The following is a 19,861-nucleotide window of genomic DNA, read 5'->3' as shown; positions in this document are numbered from 1 at the left end:
TTTCCCCGCTGTATAAAACCTCCAAAGTAATCATTTCTTCATTTACAGTTTATGTAAAATACCTGAGTTCTATGTATGCATCATTGCTTTCTGGCTAAAGGATTGTTTACAGTGGTGTTCAGTGGTAATTTACTTTTGTTTTGGGCCTACAGTAGTCAGGGCAGAGACTCTCTGGTTGAAATGGAGGTAAAACATGGACAGCTCAGTTGATGAAATATGATAAATATGATATCTGGAGAGGGAACAGTAGTGTGCTGTGACTTATAGAAAAGTAAGGATGAGCTGAACCACAACCAAATATTGTATATACTTACACCTTCCAGTCCAATTTGTATTTCTCAGGGCTTCTACAGTATTCTGTCAGACGCTGTTACAAAAATGTATCCTTATAAACACAAATGCAGCATTAATACCCATGTATACATACCCACACACACATCAGCTCTGTCAGCAAGCTGATAGCCAGTAACATTGTAATAAGCAACATAGTTTGGAACCTGGCTTAATCTGTGAAATTCTTTCATCAGCTGTTGTTGCAGATATGCATTTAGTTACAGGGATTAATGGCTGCTAGCTGGCTGCCAAGGCTTTGCTGACTGACTTGAAAACACAACACAAAGTAAGAAAAGCACTGTTGGGAAGAAAAGAGTCTCTGATAATGAATGGTCAACTCAAACTTCAAATGTTTGTGAGATGAAAAACGACTAAATGAGACTCGCACACAAAAAAAACCCAGATAAAGGTTCGAGCTCAATCAATATTTACTCTTCTTATTTGCCGAGTCTAGTCTTGTGTTAGCCGTGGCATTCCTCAGTTTGAGTCCCTCTAACAATAGCACTATATCCCAAAGACACTGAGCTCCCTGCTAATGAAAATGTTACTGGATTTTTTCTTTTATATCTGTAATTACAAGCTACTTCTTAAAATCTCCAAAGATCAGTGTTTTCATGCTTTCTGTCATCCAGTCAGTGTAGTACTGAACCTCATAGATACCGAAAGGTATACATTATTATCAACAACTACAGTAATAATACAATATAATACATCTTCTTGTTACTTCTGCCCTTTTTTCTGCAGTATTTCAGATGAGATGACATGTTAACGACAGTTATAATCTAAACCTTTTCTACCTATTTGCCATATATTAATATCAGCTTTAAAAATCTAGCTTCATTAAAAGTAAAACCAAGTTAAAAATAACTCCAGTAAACAAAGCAAAGAAGTTCTTTATTAGTATTAGATGAGAAAGAGTCAAAGAGATCAAAGGGAATTTTGGATTACCTTTTTGTGGGATGGCTAAAACAGTGCGAGTGCGGCTCTGTCTACCCTCTGCCATCTTACTGGCACAGCTGTGTGAGCAGGTGGACCAGGAGGACCAGGGGCCAACCACACAGTCTGCAGAACAGGGCACCTCGCAGGCTTCTTCTGCAAGTGGAGGGCCTTCCACACAGTAGGCATCGGGCACATCTTCTCCTGAAAAAGGCAAGATAACTGAAATCAGCCTAAAGGCTCAAATAATCCAATTGACACTCGCTACACTTAGTATCTCATCTTGATCTAACAGCTATCAGATAGGGAAATAACCTTGTGCAAACTAAACCAAAACACACTGGCGCTAGAATGAAATCCCAGCTGAAGTATACATCAAATAACAAATGTATATTAGAAGCAGAAAGTGGTATAACCCAAGGCCCTATGACTCTGGGTTGATCAGATTAAAACCTTAAAGCCTGGTCTTGCTCACATTAAATGCAGAGGTAAATGAACCCACAACATACTGCGCTCCTAATACATCAGCCCCCTCCAGAGGATACCAGATCTTTCATCATGCTGAATGAAAGTATAAATGCAATTCACATGAAGTACAACACATAATGTGTTATTTGGTCAGCTACTTTATATTCTGTGCTCGTCTCAGTTTTACCATTTTTGTTAGGCCTGAATTATCTCTGAAGAACACCCAGACGTGCACTTGTGACACTGGACAAGATAATAAGTGGATCCTGCTGGATCTAGCTGACACAATTGACACATGTTGATACCATTACATTCACTCTGTGACAAATTCAAGTCATGTCTACATCAGCTCTGAATGTGAACACATGGCAATGCACGTATAGGGGAGGATGATGTGTTTATTGCAATTTGGAGCACTTAGACTTTTTTCATTCTTCAAAATTAATCCCTAAAATTCTTTTTTTGTGCTATTGATAAAGTTTGCCAAGACCATGTTACAGATAGTAAAAGCAAGTAAGCGGGCATCCCTCCTAAGTGTTCTGTCAAACACAAATTTAATTTCATCAAAAGAAATTGTAAGGTCACTCCATTGGTATTCTGAGCTAGTTTTAAAAGCTATCCTTCAGCCTTCAGCCTTCATCTTCGTGTTATGAAATATGTATCGCAGCTGCTAGTTAACTCTTCTTTTACGAATGAAACAGCCACAGGAAACAAAGAGCAATTTCTTTCTACTTTGTTATATCTTTACTCCATTTTTTTACAGTTTATCTAGGTTGCTTTAATACGTCTTGGACCATCATTAAGGTGTGCAGTACAGTAAGTGCAATTTTATTAAGCCACAAAATGAATTACCTGCAAAAGTAAATATTCAACTCTCTGAAACTGTCATTGGCTTGAGTCATTCTTTGCAAACAAGATGGTCAAAATACTGGTCACTAGACTGCCATGTTGTCAGTATAATGGTGTACTCTGCCTATGTATACTCTTGCATACTCTTGCAAGGTTTGGCAGACAAAATGCAAAAGGCTCCACTTTTTTGACTCATATACAATGCCTCAGTTCAAGATATCTACCAAATATCTGCCAGGTCTCTCTTGGAAATGAGATTTTTAATCTCAACGAGAGTTATTTACCTGGATAAATAAAGGACTAATAATAATAATAATAATAAAAAATAGGATTCTTATATAGATTTATATAGAGAGAAATATAGAGAAAGGACTGTTGATTGCATTGTTATTTGCCACACACTGTTGCATGTGCAGTCTTTCCTGTATTGCAACATCATGGTTATGGGAATAGTATCAAAGATACAGTCACAAAAATAGTAAGCAAACAAAGAAAGAAAAAGAAACATAAAAGGTGAGTTGGGAATAAAAGTGAAAAAGACATGACCTTGCATATCAGTTCTCACTCGTTTTCAATAAGATCAAAGAATGAAAAATAAAAACAAGAAAACCTGCTTGATCCATCATGACAAGTGGCTCCAACATCGTCTGCATGACAATATCAGTGACATGCAGATGTCACCAGATAACATGGAGACTGAACAAGTAGTTTTGAGAATGTCATTTATCAAATGAAAATTGCACAATAGCCATCGAGAAGAACTTTTACTGCATCTTTTAAAGCGTCCTTAAGCACCTTGAAAGGTACCTGTAGATTAAACATAATACAACAATAGCTTTCTTGTTAAACACTATGCACATAAGCTACTACTATATAGATAACCAGACATGTGGTTGTATTTCCTTTTGGAGCTTTAAAAGAGTTTGCCATAGATTTCTCCAAGGTCTCTGTCCTAGAGAGACAGATCAATTTCAGAAACAGGAATGTCATCCTGTTGTCAAAACAATGCCAGCAGCTGCTGAAGCATTGTTTTCTGATATACACTCACAGAGAGAAGAATCATTAACTTGGTTGAACCCTGCCACTAGATCACGGAATATAGTTTAACAATAACAACCCCAGGGCAGATCTGTCATCAATTTGTCTCTTTTTTTTCATCTGAATCAAGCAAACAACCTTGATTCAGAGGAGGGCAGTAAACATAGAGAATGCAAACTTAGATGTTGCCTCATAAGAAAAATGTAAAAGACCCACCCTCAGGGAGTTTGGAAACTTTGTGGCCATAAAGTCAAAGCATAAGAGATCTCCAACCATCAAAGCAGCTAATGTGCATACAGCAGGAGTTAAAGAAAAATCAGCTGAATGTAACGATGACCCAAAGGCTACAGTGTGGGATACATTACGACTTTCATTAGCACAGATCAAAGTGGGCATAAGATGCAAACTTTTCCAAAAAAAATGTGCATAAACATTTGTAGAGCGAGACGTATATTTATAATACTGGACAAGTGGAAAGATGGTGGATGGTTATTACTGTAATGTTCACTAAAATTATATTTTCAACTAAAATTAAAATTTTAAGTAACGAGAACATAGGTTTCACGATGGTATATATATTTAAACAACTCAGAGAAGCTTTGGAGGCTGCAGCACAAATTACAATGATCTTTAACGCGATTGTTTTGAACTGACAGTAAGCTGTGTGGGAATCCATTGTCACTGTTTTGGTTCGCAGTGACTCCTACCCAGGTGATTATTTCAGGTATGCATGCTAAATGCAAAGACAGCATAAAATAGAGCAGGGCATGCACTATAGATTTCAGTGAATCAACCTCACTGACCCACATTTAGAGCAATACACACTAGAAATGCAAAAATGGGCAATGATATACGGCGGTACTTAAAAAAAAAGAGCTTTAAATGGAAAATGCAAAGCAAAAAGTTTTAGCTTAAAGTAAAGTAAATAAATATTCTTTGTTTGTTCTTTTGCTTTTACTACTTTTAGAGAAAGAGCAGAAGAACAACAGTTTGTTTTTCCACCCACTATTACCTTTATGGGCAGTGACATAATTTACATACAATTTACACTGCTTTACAAGTAGAGAAGGATCATATCTGCCTATTCTAAGCATGGACAAAGTCTTATATAGTTTGGAAGTTGAATTTCTGTTAAACAGCATGGACAAGAGTATGAATCTATCAGTAGATAGCAGACAGCAGCATGATTAAAACCAGACAAGTCTGTGCAATCAAGGTGTTTGCAATACCAAGAGGTCACTTAAGTCTACTAATTTTTACAAGGGCAAAACTTTTGCAGAAAGGCCACTGACAAGGGCGCTTTGACGCATTTACATTCCCAACTTTAGGTTTTAAATCAAACTAATGCAACAAAAAGAATATAAAAGCATGACACTGGCTCCAGGCTTATTAAAAACTGATTAAAACAGATGCATTATTGCCAAAGGTGGAATTACTTACTGTGCTTTTATAAACAATGGAAAATCAGTAATTCAACAATCTTTCTGCTTGAAAATCAAAAGGGTTTAATGCATGTATTAGCAAACAAAGTAACAAAAGACTCACAAAACCTTGAAAACACTGCCTAAAGCGAAATGACATGATAACATGAATCCAAAGTCACAACTAATGTATTTGTATCTATGTGTGAGTGTGTATGTATGAGACTACTTGTGTGTGTGGGGGTGCTCTGCAAATAGATGGTTGCCCTAGGGGTCCTTTTGCATTATTAATACAGGAATTGGGGCTCTTACTCAGATATAATATCACTGGCTCCTGCATGCAATTTCCACATGATTTCTATTCTGCTCGCCCACCCACCAATTAATTTCTTCATTGTTATTATTCTAGTAGATACTGAAAAAAAGTCCTCGCCTTTGCTTAAAAGTTAATAATCATATCCAATCTGTGGAGGAAGCTTTTAAAGTAGAGCTGGGGGGAGGCAAAAGAAACAAGGTGCATTGGATAAAATAGCTGTGAGCATCCAACAAACTACCCTGGGTCACTAATTATTTTCTGTGCTTTACCTGCCTGTTAAACGTGTAGCTTCAGCATTTCAGCAAAAGTTAGTCACTTTCAGCACTTCTCCTAAACATAGCTCCTGATTATTGCTGACCACTTGAGCAAGCAGAGTCAGAATGATGCTGACCACTGTGCTCAGTTATTAGGTCAGAAATGTCAGTTCATCTGTAGGTTTAAGTATACGCAGCAAAGATCTGCTGTATGTGGGTCATGTCAACTGCCAGTCACAGGTGCACTGCATTACACTGTGGTCTATGGTTACATCGAGAAATTGGACCGACTACTCTGGTCACCGTGCAATTAGTGGGAGCTGTCAGAACAAGTTTACTGTGCCAAAAAGCTAGAGGGTGAAGCTATCACATCTCTTTGCTGAAGTAGTTTTCAGTAAATAACACATAAATACAGTAGTAACTGTAGCCAAACACAAAATAGTAAATGTAGAACACAATAAATGAATACACTCACATGTACATTTGGCACTATTTAAAAGAAAAAATGAAGAATTAACAATTTTTGATTAAATAGTGTTAAACCAGTGTGACTGGTTGCTTCCACTGACAGGTCACAAATAAGCATAAACAAACACAATGGGAATAAGCTATGTGCAAACAAACATAGCATTTCAACACTTTTAGTAGCTGGTCCCACAAATAAATACAGTTAGTCTCAGACTCTCATTTTTTTTTTTTAGCTTTATTTAAAAACAGTGATCCTTGCTTACACAGAATCATTTTATATGCATGGATTATTAGCAAAATCTCGTGAACACTAAAGTCAAACTCTTAAATATTTTTAGAAGTCAAAGTATCCCTAACCTACACTTCTAATCTAGCGTCACTGATTGGATTCCCCTGGTTCCAATTAGCTTTTGTTAATATAATTAACCTAGGAGTTTGCATAATTTTTCAGCCTATACTGGGAATATCTGTCTGTCTGCCTACCTGCCACAGAAATATTAAGGCATACAGTTAGCATGTGGTGTATAATTTAGCACCAAAACATACTTTCTACATATGATACTGATTGTGAAAATAACGGTATTACATGGCTACTTCAAATAGAACTTAACACTTATACAGCCACTAACATTTTCTGTGGGGGTTTTTCAGCTCTGTTTCTTATCTGCTTAACCTCAAGTGAATTGGGAAATACAAGATATCCGATAAAGCGCATTAATAAAACATATCTAGATACATGATCTTAGTATGTGATGCACCAAAATGATTCATCAGTAAACAACAGCGCTTTATTATTTTCACCACATGGTTATCCCTCTGGGCATCTGTCTGGTTGAGTCCCAAAAGTGTCCTTGACCACCCTTGTATCACTTAATTCTACTTCAGTCATACCAAAATGATTTCTGCTGCCCTAAAATTATTGCCATAATAGAATATATTCCATGGCAAAGACACGATTTAGGTGATATAGGATTTTTTTTTTCCTTTGATTGCTTGAGCAAGCCTAGATAATCATTTTAATCTCCATCAGATTCACTTAGTCAGAAAAGTGCAGTTTGTATGCTCTCTATAGGCTTAGACTTTCCTCACACAATTTCATGCATCCTCAGACTTGGAATGCAGATTTTCTTTATGCTGGGAAACGGGAACAAAAAGCTCACTCAATCAGGGAGAATTTTTTTTTCTTTTTACAAATCTCAGGGGTATCTGGCACATCACTGAATTTCATAATATTCAACTTATTATTTAGCTGAACAGAAATAAACCCAGCCACCCTATTCACAAGATTTATCCTCTTCTCCAAAGTGAAACTTGGGTCAAATGTAAGAAAGACTTCATTTGAAACTTTTTAATTGCTCATGTAATGTTACTGGAGTTGACAGCAGTTTATTTGTAGATTTTTTAAAAACACGGCAAACACAATCTGATGACAAAAAATTGAAGTGCTTTTTTCTATGGTTTCATACTCATATTGATTTATTATTGAAGAGAAGAGAGGCATTTTGGATATTCACGTTGCAGATATTGTCACCCAAAGGATTGAATGATGAACAGTTTAATGAGTGCATTTGTTTTGATTTGGGATTTGTATACTGTATATGGTAAAATGTTATACAACACTGATTTGTCCAAAGTATGAATATTTTTGTAAACTTTTATTTTATAATTGTCATAATTTTCTTAGTTTAAGTGATAATTTTGGAATATATATATAGATGGTTCGGTTTTCAAATCAGGTGGTGATTTTAAATGTTATTTGGGTTTTGGATGATGTCATTGACGATTCGAGTGGACTCATTAACTGATTGATTGCATGCACATGTGACGTCTAATAGCCAGGAATGCCTAATTGGCTGAATTATACTCAATGTATACATATGTGCAAATGTGCATGAACAAGGTTTCTTTGTACCTGACAAAGGTCACACAGACCAAAACCCTGTAAAGGAATAAAAAATAATGAAGAGCAGGACAGTGTTCGGAGGTTATATTATATATTTTTCCTGTAATTGATTGAGATGTGCAGAGATTACAAAAAGAAATGATGGTTATAAAATTTGAGAGGTTTAGTGGTATATAATGTCCTGATGATGTATATAGCAATTTAATGAAAGAAAAGCTTCAGCTTACAATGGGGACACTGAAACTAGACCATAGTAATGGGCACTGACTGACTGACTTGTGAATTCCCTCCAACCTTCCACTTAAAATCATATGGTGAGTCAAGATAAGATGGAGAGTAGACATGGTCTGTTGTTTTTTCCTCTGGCTTGCTCTTTGTTATCCATAAATAACTCTTAAATCCAGCTCCAACATCAGAGATGAAAGAAGAGTTCCTTAAAATCTCAACCACCTTTGTAGACAAAGACAGCTACGTCAGCTAATGTATTTATGATTTAGTGATTACAAGATAAGCTGCTACTATTTAAAAAAATTTATGTGCATCTACAGATATCACAGCTGGTTACCGTTTCTGACAGCATATCAGATTATAGCAAACAATCCTTTAAGCTCTGCTGATATGTTACTACTGCCTCTCCATCTTCACTGCCCATCTCAGCCTGTCAGAACAAAAATGATTGAAACCCAGGCAGCAGTGAATACGTATGCAGGAATTCTCCACTGTCGGTCTAAACCTTCCTACTTCCTCAACTCCAGATCCCCATTGCTCTCTCCACAGGACTGCAGAAGAACTGGAAAATTCTACTGCAAAGTTTCTTTATAACGCACCACAGGAACCCGGAGATGCCGCAGGTAATGTCATTAACAACCCACCTCCACTGCTGGATTTCATGTGCTTTGATTGGAAATATATGTAAATATACTGCTTGATCTATAACCATTAAAAATTGAATGAGTTTTATTTATGTTCTTTGTGTTTTGTCTTTCATTGTTTTACCATTTAGTCTGAGAGAAAATCGATGCAAGAAGAGTTGGTAAAGAGCTTTAACTGCTTTTATATAACTTATGTTATTTGGAAATAGTAGTTTAAATACAAATGCAAAGATTCAAATAAATGGTGTTGATATTGAAAGAGTCAGTGAAAATAAATTTCTGGGGGTAATAATAGATGAAAAACTTAACTGGAGAGCTCACGTAAGATATATTCATTCCAAAGTATCACGAAGCATTGCAGTACTAAACAAGGCAAAACAGGTATTCGACAGAACATCACTTCATATTCTCTACTGTTCACTGGTTTCACCATACTTAAGCTATTGTGCAGAGGTCTGGGGCAATAACTATAAAACCACATTACATTCACTTTTTACTCTTCAAAAGAAAGCAATTCGAATCATCCACAATGCAGGTTATAGGGAACATACAAACTCACTATTTTTGCAGTCTGAAATATTGAAAATTGACGATATAGTGAAATTCCAAACAGCACAAATTCTATTCAAAGCAAAAAATAAAGAACTGCCAGGTAATATTCAGAGTATGTTTTTTTTTGAAAGAAGGAAGTTATAATTTAAGGGGTTTTTGTAACTTCAAAACAATGAAGGTACGTACTACAAGAAAAGGCTTTTGTGTTTCTGTTCAAGGAGTGAAACTATGGAACAAACTGAATATGGAATTAAAGCAATGTCCAAACATAAAACTGTTCAAAAAGAGTTATAAAAATATGATCTTCTCGATCTATAAAGAAAAGGAAAATATTTAAATTAAGTGAATGTCTCTATTTAAAAACAAACAAAAAATTCATGATGTGATATTATAGTGTATAGTATATCAGAAATCTGTTCACTATTTTTATTACAAATTATATCAGTAAGGAAGCTGACTAAATATTCACTGATAATTTATGGGACAGGGGTGGGATTAAATAAGTGTATACTTCTTCCCACTCCCTTTCAACATGTAAATTAATCAGAATGTTTTTTTTGTATGTAATTTGTATAGTATATTTTTTTTCTCTCATTTCTTTTCTAAATGTACTTGTATATTGTTCACATGTTGAAATAAATTACCAATCAATCAATCAATATACAGTTGCAATCAGAAAAGTCATGATAATTACAAGATTTTCACAATTTTTTAATGTTTTTTTAAAAAAAACAAGAATTGGGTGCGCAAGCTTTAATTTCTTTTGGCTATTCTATAATCAGCACAGTGTCAAACGTATGCATATACACAGCTGACATTTGCAATAAGTAGTGCTACACTGTTGTTTATCTTGACAAGGCCAAGGCCTATTAATTTCTCATTAGCTGGCGTGATTGACTACAACTGGTAGTTTCTCCGCCTGAAAACAGAGTGCCAGCATAAAAAGGATTTGTTTGATAGCACTCATTGGACTGACCAATACTTAGAACAATTGGAAAGTCCAGAGACTCCAACATCATCAGTTCAAACAACTGTACAGCAGCCTCACTGTCCACAGTGAAGTGAGTTTTACATAGCCATGAACTGGGAGGGTACCAGTCAAGAAAGAAGACCCTGCTAAAAAAGACGAAACGTGTGTAGTCCAAAACTACCATGACATGACGAGTGTGTGTAAACTTCTGACCACAGCTGTGTAAGGTTTATTTTTTGTTTCATATAATAAATTTATTGGCGATAACAGCGGAAGCTTCGACTACATCAGTGGCGTCCAAACCTAGGCGTAGGGGTCCGGTGTCCTGCAGGTTTTAGATGTGTCCTTGATGCAACACAGCTGATTTAAATGATTAAATCACCTCCTCAACATGTCCTGAAGTTCTCCAGAGACCTGCTAATGAACTAATCATCGGATTCAGGTGTGTTCACCCAGAGTGATATCTAAAACCTGCAGGACACCAGCCCTCGAGGCCTGGCGTTAGCCAAGGCTGATTTAAGTGAACCTTTTGTATGGTCTGCCCTCTTGTCACATACACTGAAAGAAATATGAGTCAAATGAGAACAAAACCTGAAGCAGAAGGCCTGATTAAAGCTGAGAACCACTATTATGATTTCTAATATTCTTGAGTATTTATTTATTTATTTTTTTTAATGTTCACCTAGATCAGTGGTATCCAAACCCAGACATCGAAGGCCTGCAGGTTTTAGATGTGTCCTTGATCCAGCTGATTCAAATGGCTAAATCACCTCCTCGACATGTCTTGAAGTTCTCCAGAAGCCTGGTAATGAACTAATCATTAGGGCTGGGTATCGTCACTCATTTCAAGAATCGATTCGATTCCGATTCACAAGGTTCCGAATCGATTCGATTTGATTCGATTCAATTTGAATCAATTCAATTCAATTTGAATTGGGGAAATTTTGCCTCAGACAGTCAGACATATTATAATTCAGATCATGCATCAGTACATTTCTATATTTTTATATCTAGAAAAAGAAATTTGACACTTGGGAGACATAATCAAAGGTGTGAGCGTCACAGCAGATGCCTTTGTGTCAAAGTAGAGGATAAAACACAGAAAAACATGAAGGTGATTTTCCTGGCCTGGGATTTTATAAAAATATTCTGCAGTAGATCAAAAACAAAACAAACCCATTAATGAACATATGAACATTACCTGATGCTGCTGATGTGAAGCAGAGCAAAGTTACAGAGGTTTTATTAGAGACACGGCTGAGCATTTTGCTATTTTGCATAATTTAAAAAAGTTTAGTTCAGTATTGAACGGCAGAAATGAGGCTTTCTTTTCGGAAGTAAGTAAAAGGGGAAAAAAACAGCGTCCGACAGGCTGTAAGAACGGTAGACTTGTGCGTAACAAGCAAGTGAATAATGCAGAAAAAAGATTGTTAGAAGGGAAACTGATCTTGAAGTACAGAGAGAGAGAGAGAGGGAGCTGTGCATGTAGGGGAATTCATGACGATGTTTATGTGAAGCGTAGTCTGCTGCTTCTTTTGCTGCTGGTTCGGTCAATATTGATTGGAGAGAGATAAAGGCTGCAGCTTCAGAATCAGGGCAAAAATGGCGCAAACACAAAGTGCGGACCCACCGAAACATCAGAATCAGCGAGCTGTCGGCTTTCAGCTCGTGTCCGTGCCGTCGGGTGAGAAAGGCGACATCTCACTGATTCTGATTTGTCGGCGGGTCTACACTTTGTGTTTACGTCTTTGTGCAGAATCCGTGTTCCCGCTCTCATTTACTGTTTTAGCTGTTTGGTGGTTGTTGAAATTTTGTGAGGTTAAACCTGAGATTCTGGCATTTTGGGCAAAATAAATTTATATTAAAAAAATTGATTCAGGATTTTAATGAATCAATATCACGTTATCCAAGTGAGAATCGATTTTAATCAATAAATCGATAATGAAAACCCACCCCTACTAATCATTTGATTCAGGTGTGCTGACCCAGGGTGAGATCTAAAACCTGCAGGACAACGGCCCTCAAGGCCTGGAGTTGGCCAAGCGTTGACTAGAGGAAGATTTAAATTAACTCTGACATTATTAACTAATAAATACAGTTAGTCGACAGTCTTTGAGACTATAGGAATCTTTAATTAGCACTTCATTTTTCAAGGAGAGAAGCTGCCTTTATGCCTTTTCCAGCAGACAAAATGTCCATCATTATTACTTGTGTAATAGCTTAGACGCAGAGCTTGAATCTGATGAATCTGAGTGTGCAGCCAGACTGGCAATTAGCAGTTACTTTCTTCAAGGTCTGCTAAATTTTACCAGTACAGAAATGAAGAACATTTTCTCTCTAGAGACAAACCAGGATGTGATTGTGGAAAGGGGAGAGATGCTTGCACAAAATAAATAATGAAAAAAAAAAAAAAATCAAAGCAACAAAACTTGTTCCATCTATAATCATCTATTTTACATCACTCATTCAAATAATAAAAACAATGTACCAACATTACTTGGTGTGATTATTATGTGGTCTCATAAACACATGAAAGCAGATTTGAATAATGTAAATATAGATTCCTTTCAGTGTCACATACTTCTATCAAAATTATATTTTTCATTATATTGTACTTTTTCATTCATGTCTATTCATTACAAATCCTTTATACCTGATTCCTCTAACACTTATTTTCTATTATGCATTTGTTTTATTCTAATATGAAAAGCCAAATTAGTTAGTATCAGGACCTTTTTTTTGCATTTAACTGCAAGAAACAAAGTGTAATATTCTTATGACATTAACTGGTTTTCTTCCATGCAGTTGCAACTGTGAGAGTTTTTAAACAAAGGGGCTCACTTAAGAACTCAGCAGTCACAAGGCTGTCACTATGTGTGAAAATAACTCAAAATGCTAGAATCTTAAGTCCGATAAGCCAATTAAGGAGCAGCCACCAACTTTTTATAATTTCCATAGAAATCCACCACAGATAATTTCATGAGCCTTTTTCCTAAAACCTGGCAAAGCTCCCACTCTTAGCTGTCCTGTCAAAACTCATTAGACTCTCCTGTTGGCTAATTTATCTGGACCTTCCACTGCCTTCCTGATAAACACACACATGATCCATTTTGACAGAATAATAAAACACAGGCAAAAAAGGGTGCAATTAGATTTATAATCTATGGAGATGATCAATTAATGCTTGGTAGGAAGCTACAATTCTGACTTTTAATCAGGCCAATGTTTTCTGAGCCCACAAACGATGATGATCCCTAATGAATAATGCATGCTCCGTTAATGCTGATGTCCCCATCACCCAACATGAGGATATGGCTGATCACAACGGATCACATTATACTTGATAGTTTCTGCATAACTGATAAGATTGCATGTCAAGACCATAGCACTAATGGCTTTACCGTGAATTTGGATGAATTTCTAGTGATAGCTATATATAAGCAATATTACATTTAGTGATATTGTAATATTTAGTACATTAAGTGGATTTATAGTTAAAGGTAAAAAATAAATGAATACATACTATAACTAAATAGCAATCAATAATAATAAAAACCATAAAAGGAATTAATTTATTATGGTCAGAAACTGTTAAATCCGCATTTTGCCATAAATATGCAAATTCTTTTTCTTGCCAGCAACAGGAAGTAAATATGAAGTAAAGCTGAAGCCACTAACTAGCTTTGCTCAAAACCAGGATCTCCCCCACCTTGTATCGATACAGTCAAGGCTATTGCAGGCCTACTGTGTTCGTAGTGTTTCTTTCTAACCTCAATTTGGTGGTGCCCCGTTCTCCTGTGGAGTGAGCGCACAGCTGATTTCACTCAGCAATTAACCACCCTGCGCTATAAAAGCTGGGGAAGAGCTAATCTCTCAGTGTGGGCCAGCTAGTGTGGTGAGCTTTAGTGGCATGCATGCTTTGTGCTTTGGTAGTGCTGAGTTACTAGAAAGTAGTCAGTGCCTTCTGTTAACAGAAGTGCTTTTTTCTTTAGACTATTTGCCTTTTCTTTACTGGCTAATGAATGATTTGGTAATGCTTGACTGATAAAGCAGCATAGTCTTCTCATCTAAAAATCATTTCAAAGCTGAACCTTTTCATAAAATATAGATTAATTTTATTGCAGCTTTTGACTTTCACCTGGACATTTTATTGCTACTCCCCACATCCCCCACCTCTCCTCAGATATGTAATAATTTGGGGGCTCATCCAGGATGTGACTGAGAGTTCAAACAGCTTTGAACTTCTGTTACATTTTTCTAGCCACTGCTTTCGTGAGTATTGCTGGCTGGATCCTTGTTTAACTTTTGAGCTGCCTTTCTCTAGATAGAACAGGTAAATGCCTAGCTGAGCTGTCATTGCTCTCCCTTTAGGCACTCCTTTGTTATTTTGCCTCGTTTCAGAGTTATCTTGGACAAGAATGAAGTCTCTGTTGAGGATTCAGCAATTCAAGACTCTAGTCACTAATGTCCTTGCCTTTTAAAATGCCTCAGGCATGGGATGCTCTAGAAGATAGTTGAGTTAAAAAAAATGTAAAGACAGTAGAAGGTGATTATTCAAAAAGTAAAGTATTCATTTTAGTAAGGTTTTCTACTTGGAATAAGGCGAAACTGAATTAAATGACCGATTTTCAGTCACAATGAAATGCATTTAATATGTGACAGGAACGGTTTATCTATGAAGAATATGTGAAACATTACCTTTAGCGTTGACACAGGTCACATTCTGGATCGCAGCTCCAGGACCGCAGGAGTTTTTGGTGGGAATACATCTTCCCTCTTGTTGGACCTGCCACAGGTAGCAGGCAGGATCGTCACAAGGAATGAACTCCGTCAGATGAGGGCATGTCCCCAGAGTGCCACTAGACTCCCACAGCACTTCTCTCCTCCTCTGTCTGAAACCTGATGGAAACAGGTGATGAGAAAGTACAGAAGAAGTTATCCGAGAAACCCTGATAATATAGTTACTATAGTATTCATAGACTTAAAGTCTATATATGTACATTGCTATTCTTCTTATTAGATGTTTCTTGCTGATGGAAAGCTGAACTAATCACAAGAACAAGCAAATTGCTAAGTCATGGCAACAGAATACCAGAAACACCATTGTTCTGCAAGGTAAAATAAGCATTTTTGTCAGTCTGGTAGATTTGAAGAGAGTACTATTATTACCATTATGGCTTTCATTCCCCACTGGAAAGGACTGTCTGACAGCAGAGTAAAGGGGGCAAATATCACAAAGATGATATACACTAAAACAAATATTGATTTCTTTCTTTGTTTTAAGATTAGGTGGGCATTCTTTTCAGTGGCCAAACTATGTTTTGCTGCTGACCCCATTCACACCAGTACACTACTTTGTTTTTGTGCTGTTACTCGTATTTGCTGCAACAAACTTGGTTGGGGGCTGCAGGCATTCGTTTACAGTAGATAATATGCCAACAATAGATACCACATAAAATTCCTGAAAAGAACAAAAAAAAGCTATAATTGTCTTAAGAAAATAATACAAATTAAATGTAAATAATAAAGAAGGAGAAAATGTACCAGTTTTACTGTTGATTCTAGACAAGCAAATCTTACTGCCCTATCGCCATCTCAGGATTATTTTTATTTTGAGAATGTCATTAAACACATTTAAATTTGGAGTTTCTACGAGTGAAAATTCCATGTTTAAATGAGTGTTTTACATCGCTAGATCAATTCTCTGGTTCACTCTGACCTGGTAAACGGCAATCACAAAGTATGATCGAATTTGCTTGCTATAATTTTTGAGCCTGGCTTTTTTGGCTGCAAATCCAATCTGAGCCTGTAAATAGTTATGATCTCTTTTTTGCTTTTTATCTGTGAATATAGAGGGATATTGTCGTTTAAGCACCTTTGTAATCTGCTCTTTATTGCTCTTGCTTCATTAAATTGAAGTCTTCTTTTTGACTTGTACTGACTCCACAGTGGTGCTGAAGCCAAATGGAGCAAGATACTGTGATGTCGCATGATGACATAATGTTTCCAAGCTAGTATTATTAGACTACTTACTGACCGGTTAGATTATTAGATTGCCTAGTTGTTAGGATCTCTGCAGAGCTTTTAATAGTAAAATCCTGATTAAGGAGTTTTGTGGTGAATATAAAGTTATAGGAAATGACTGGCAGAGCCCAGAAAAAATTCAAATACAGTGGGGCAAAAAAGTATTTAGTCAGCCACCAATTGTGCAAGTTCCCCCACTTAAAATGATGACAGAGGTCAGTAATTTGCACCAGATGTACACTTCAACTGTGAGAGACAGAATGTGAAAAAAAAAATCCATGAATCCACATGGTAGGATTTGTAAAGAATTTATTCGTAAATTAGGGTGGAAAATAAGTATTTGGTCACCTCAAACAAGGAAAATCTCTGGCTCTCACAGACCTGTAACGTCTTCTGTAAGAAGCTTTTCTGTCCCCCACTCGTTACCTGTATGAATGGCACCTGTTTGAACTCATCATCTGTATAAAAGACACCTGTCCACAGCCTCAAACAGTCAGACTCCAAACTCCGCCATGGCCAAGACCAAAGAGCTTTCGAAGGACACCAGGAAAAGTATTGTAGACCTGCACCAGACTGGGAAGAGTGAATCTGCAATAGGCAAGCAGCTTGGTGTGAAAAAATCAACTGTGGGAGCAATCATCAGAAAATGGAAGACATACAAGACCACTGATAATCTCCCTCGATCTGGGGCTCCACGCAAGATCATGAGAGGGTCAAAATGATCATGAGAACGGTGAGCAAAGATCCCAGAACCACACGGGGGGACCTGGTGAATGACCTGCAGAGAGCTGGGACCAAAGTAACAAAGGTCACCATCAGTAACACACTACAACGGCAGGGAATCAAATCCCGCAGTGCCAGACGTGTTCCGCTGCTGAAGCCAGTGCATGTCCAGGCCCGTCTGAAGTTTGCCAGAGAGCACATGGATGATACAGCAGAGGATTGGGAGAATGTCATGTGGTCAGATGAAACCAAAGTAGAACTTTTTGGTATAAACTCAACTCGTCGTGTTTGGAGGAAGAAGAATACTGAGTTGCATCCCAAGAACACCATACCTACTGTGAAGCATGGGGGTGGAAACATCATGCTATGGGGCTGTTTTTCTGCCAAGGGGACAGGACGACTGATCCGTGTTAAGGACAGAATGAATGGGGCCATGTATCGTGAGATTTTGAGCCAAAACCTCCTTCCATCAGTGAGAACTTTGAAGATGAAACGAGGCTGGGTCTTCCAACATGACAATGATCCAAAACACACCGCCCAGGCAACGAAGGAGTGGCTCCGTAAGAAGCATTTGAAAGTCCTGGAGTGGCCTAGCCAGTCTCCAGACCTCAACCCCATAGAAAATCGTGGCGGGAGTTGAAAGTCCGTGTTGCTCGGCGACAGCCCCAAAACATCACTGCTCTCGAGAAGATCTGCATGGAGGAATGGGCCAAAATACCAGCTACTGTGTGTGCAAACCTGGTAAAGACCTATAGTAAACGTTTGACCTCTGTTATTGCCAACAAAGGTTATGTTACAAAGTATTGAGTTGTATTTTTGTTATTGACCAAATACTTATTTGGCACCCTGATTTACGAATAAATTCTTTACAAATCCTACCATGTGGATTCATGGATTTTTTTTTTTTTTTTTTCACATTCTGTCTCTCACAGTTGAAGTGTACCTCTGGTGCAAATTACTGACCTCTGTCATCATTTTAGGTGGGGGAACTTGCACAATCGGTGGCTGACTAAATACTTTTTTGCCCCACTGTACACACAAAGATTGTAAAATGTTCTTCATGCCATTGAAAAGGATAACACTTTCCAAACCAACAAGGCTTTCATTCGATGACATAACAGAAGGTGAAAGCTGTATCCCTGCCATGATATTAGCATTTGAACTCAAGTACCTTCTATAGTTTCAACATAAATAAAACTAAAAGGAATAATAAATATTGTTCAACATGTATTACCTCACACCCTCAAAGACAACACAATGTAACAACACCCTCTCACCTAATTTCAAACCCACCAGCACTGAGGCTGTCCAACAAACAACTAAACCTTTCAAAACCCAGAACAACACCATGCTGTGGCAATGTTAGCAACTTAACCACATAGACTTGTGACCACAAGTTGAACCTTTGGATCAAGAGAGACTGAATAAAGCAAAGAAAAAACATCTTTTTCCAAAGGAAAATATTTAATGTTATTTTAAAGGCTGGATCACACATCACTTCAGAACAAAGAAGTCCAAACTGAAATACATGATGATCTTTGGTATTTCCCTTGCTTGGCCCCACCTGTCTCTGTGCCACAGATATAGACACACTGACATTCTGCTTCTGCCCCTCTTCTCATTTACTCTAACACAGAGACCTTTTCATAAAGAAACACTCCCAGTAGATATTTCTTCATTGATTTTCCTTTTTTGTTTGATTCAATACAATCCTTCAACATACTAGAAGTGAGATTTTATTTTAATATCTGAACTTCAATGTACAGCACGTGCTACGTTAAGATCATTTAGGACAAGCTTGATGAAAAACATCTATAATGTTTGGTGCCATAAGAATCCAGTCCAAATGTTTGACTCGTGGTTTAGAATTTCCATCCATACCTGATTCATGCCCTGGGGGACGGGGCTATGGCTCCCCACACTCCCTAGCAGATCGTTACATGGAGAAACCTTTGGAATACAAGCATGCTGATCCACACAGGTATGCACACAGGTGTACACACGGGTGTTCACAGACGCGGACTACAGCTTTCTTGGCTGCTGCCTCAAAGCACATTGTGCGCTGTCTATCTTGTGTGCTGCACAATAGCGTTTAATATTTAGCATCTACTGTTATCTACTGCTAGCTAGTTTATTGTGATGGTGCTGTATTTATTATGTTGCTCTTTTTTTGTTTGTTTTCTCTTCTGTTTTTTTTTTCTCCATACAGGTGATCCAGGTGTTTTGTTTGCTTTTCTTTCTTTCTTCCCCCTTTCTCACCGTCTCTTCTCCCCTCTGTTTTTCTTTCTCTCCCTCTCTTTCTTTCATTCTTTCTCCCTGTCCTATTCCCCAGTCATGTTTGTCCCGTTTGTAGCAACCGAAAATAAAATAAATACATAATTATAATAAAGGTCAATCAAATGGACCAATATGGCAAGGCCATGATGATCCACTTGGTAAAATAAATCCGCTTGGCATCTTTCTTGGCCTTAAGACAACAATTCTGATGGCTAAGGATCCAAACGGGACAAAAAAAATAAAAAAAAATAGAATTTCCATCCATGCATTCTCTTCCACTTATCCTTATCAGGGTAGCTGGGATAGCTGTCTTAGTGCAAGAGGCAGGGTACATCCTGGAGAGGTCACCAGTCTGTCGCAGGGCTTACACATAGAGACAGACAACCATTTGCACTCACATTCACACCTATGGGCAATTTAGAGTTACCAATTAACCTAACCCTACTAACTGCATGTC

At 37.4% G+C, this 19,861-nt stretch overlaps 1 protein-coding gene across 1 annotated transcript in view; it reads right to left on the bottom strand.

The window, feature by feature from the left end:
* thsd7ba (thrombospondin, type I, domain containing 7Ba) overlaps positions 1–19,861 on the bottom strand; it is a 197,440-nt gene that overhangs the window by 80,150 nt on the left and 97,429 nt on the right. The window contains exons 8-9 of the mRNA XM_085248678.1: positions 15,079–15,279; positions 1,282–1,473 (exon numbers count right to left, since the gene is read on the bottom strand). Of these exons, the coding sequence (XP_085104804.1) occupies positions 1,282–1,473; positions 15,079–15,279 (393 nt within the window). The remainder of the gene's footprint in view (positions 1–1,281; positions 1,474–15,078; positions 15,280–19,861) is intronic.

Source organism: Mchenga conophoros, linkage group LG16, assembly GCF_057382185.1.
Source record: "Mchenga conophoros isolate Kocher_MC1m ecotype Shallow Benthic linkage group LG16, M_conophoros_male_GT1.1, whole genome shotgun sequence".
Taxonomy (NCBI): Eukaryota; Metazoa; Chordata; class Actinopteri; order Cichliformes; family Cichlidae; genus Mchenga; species Mchenga conophoros.
Note: the sequence above shows the minus strand (reverse complement) of the source record. Positions and strands in the feature narration are given on the sequence as shown.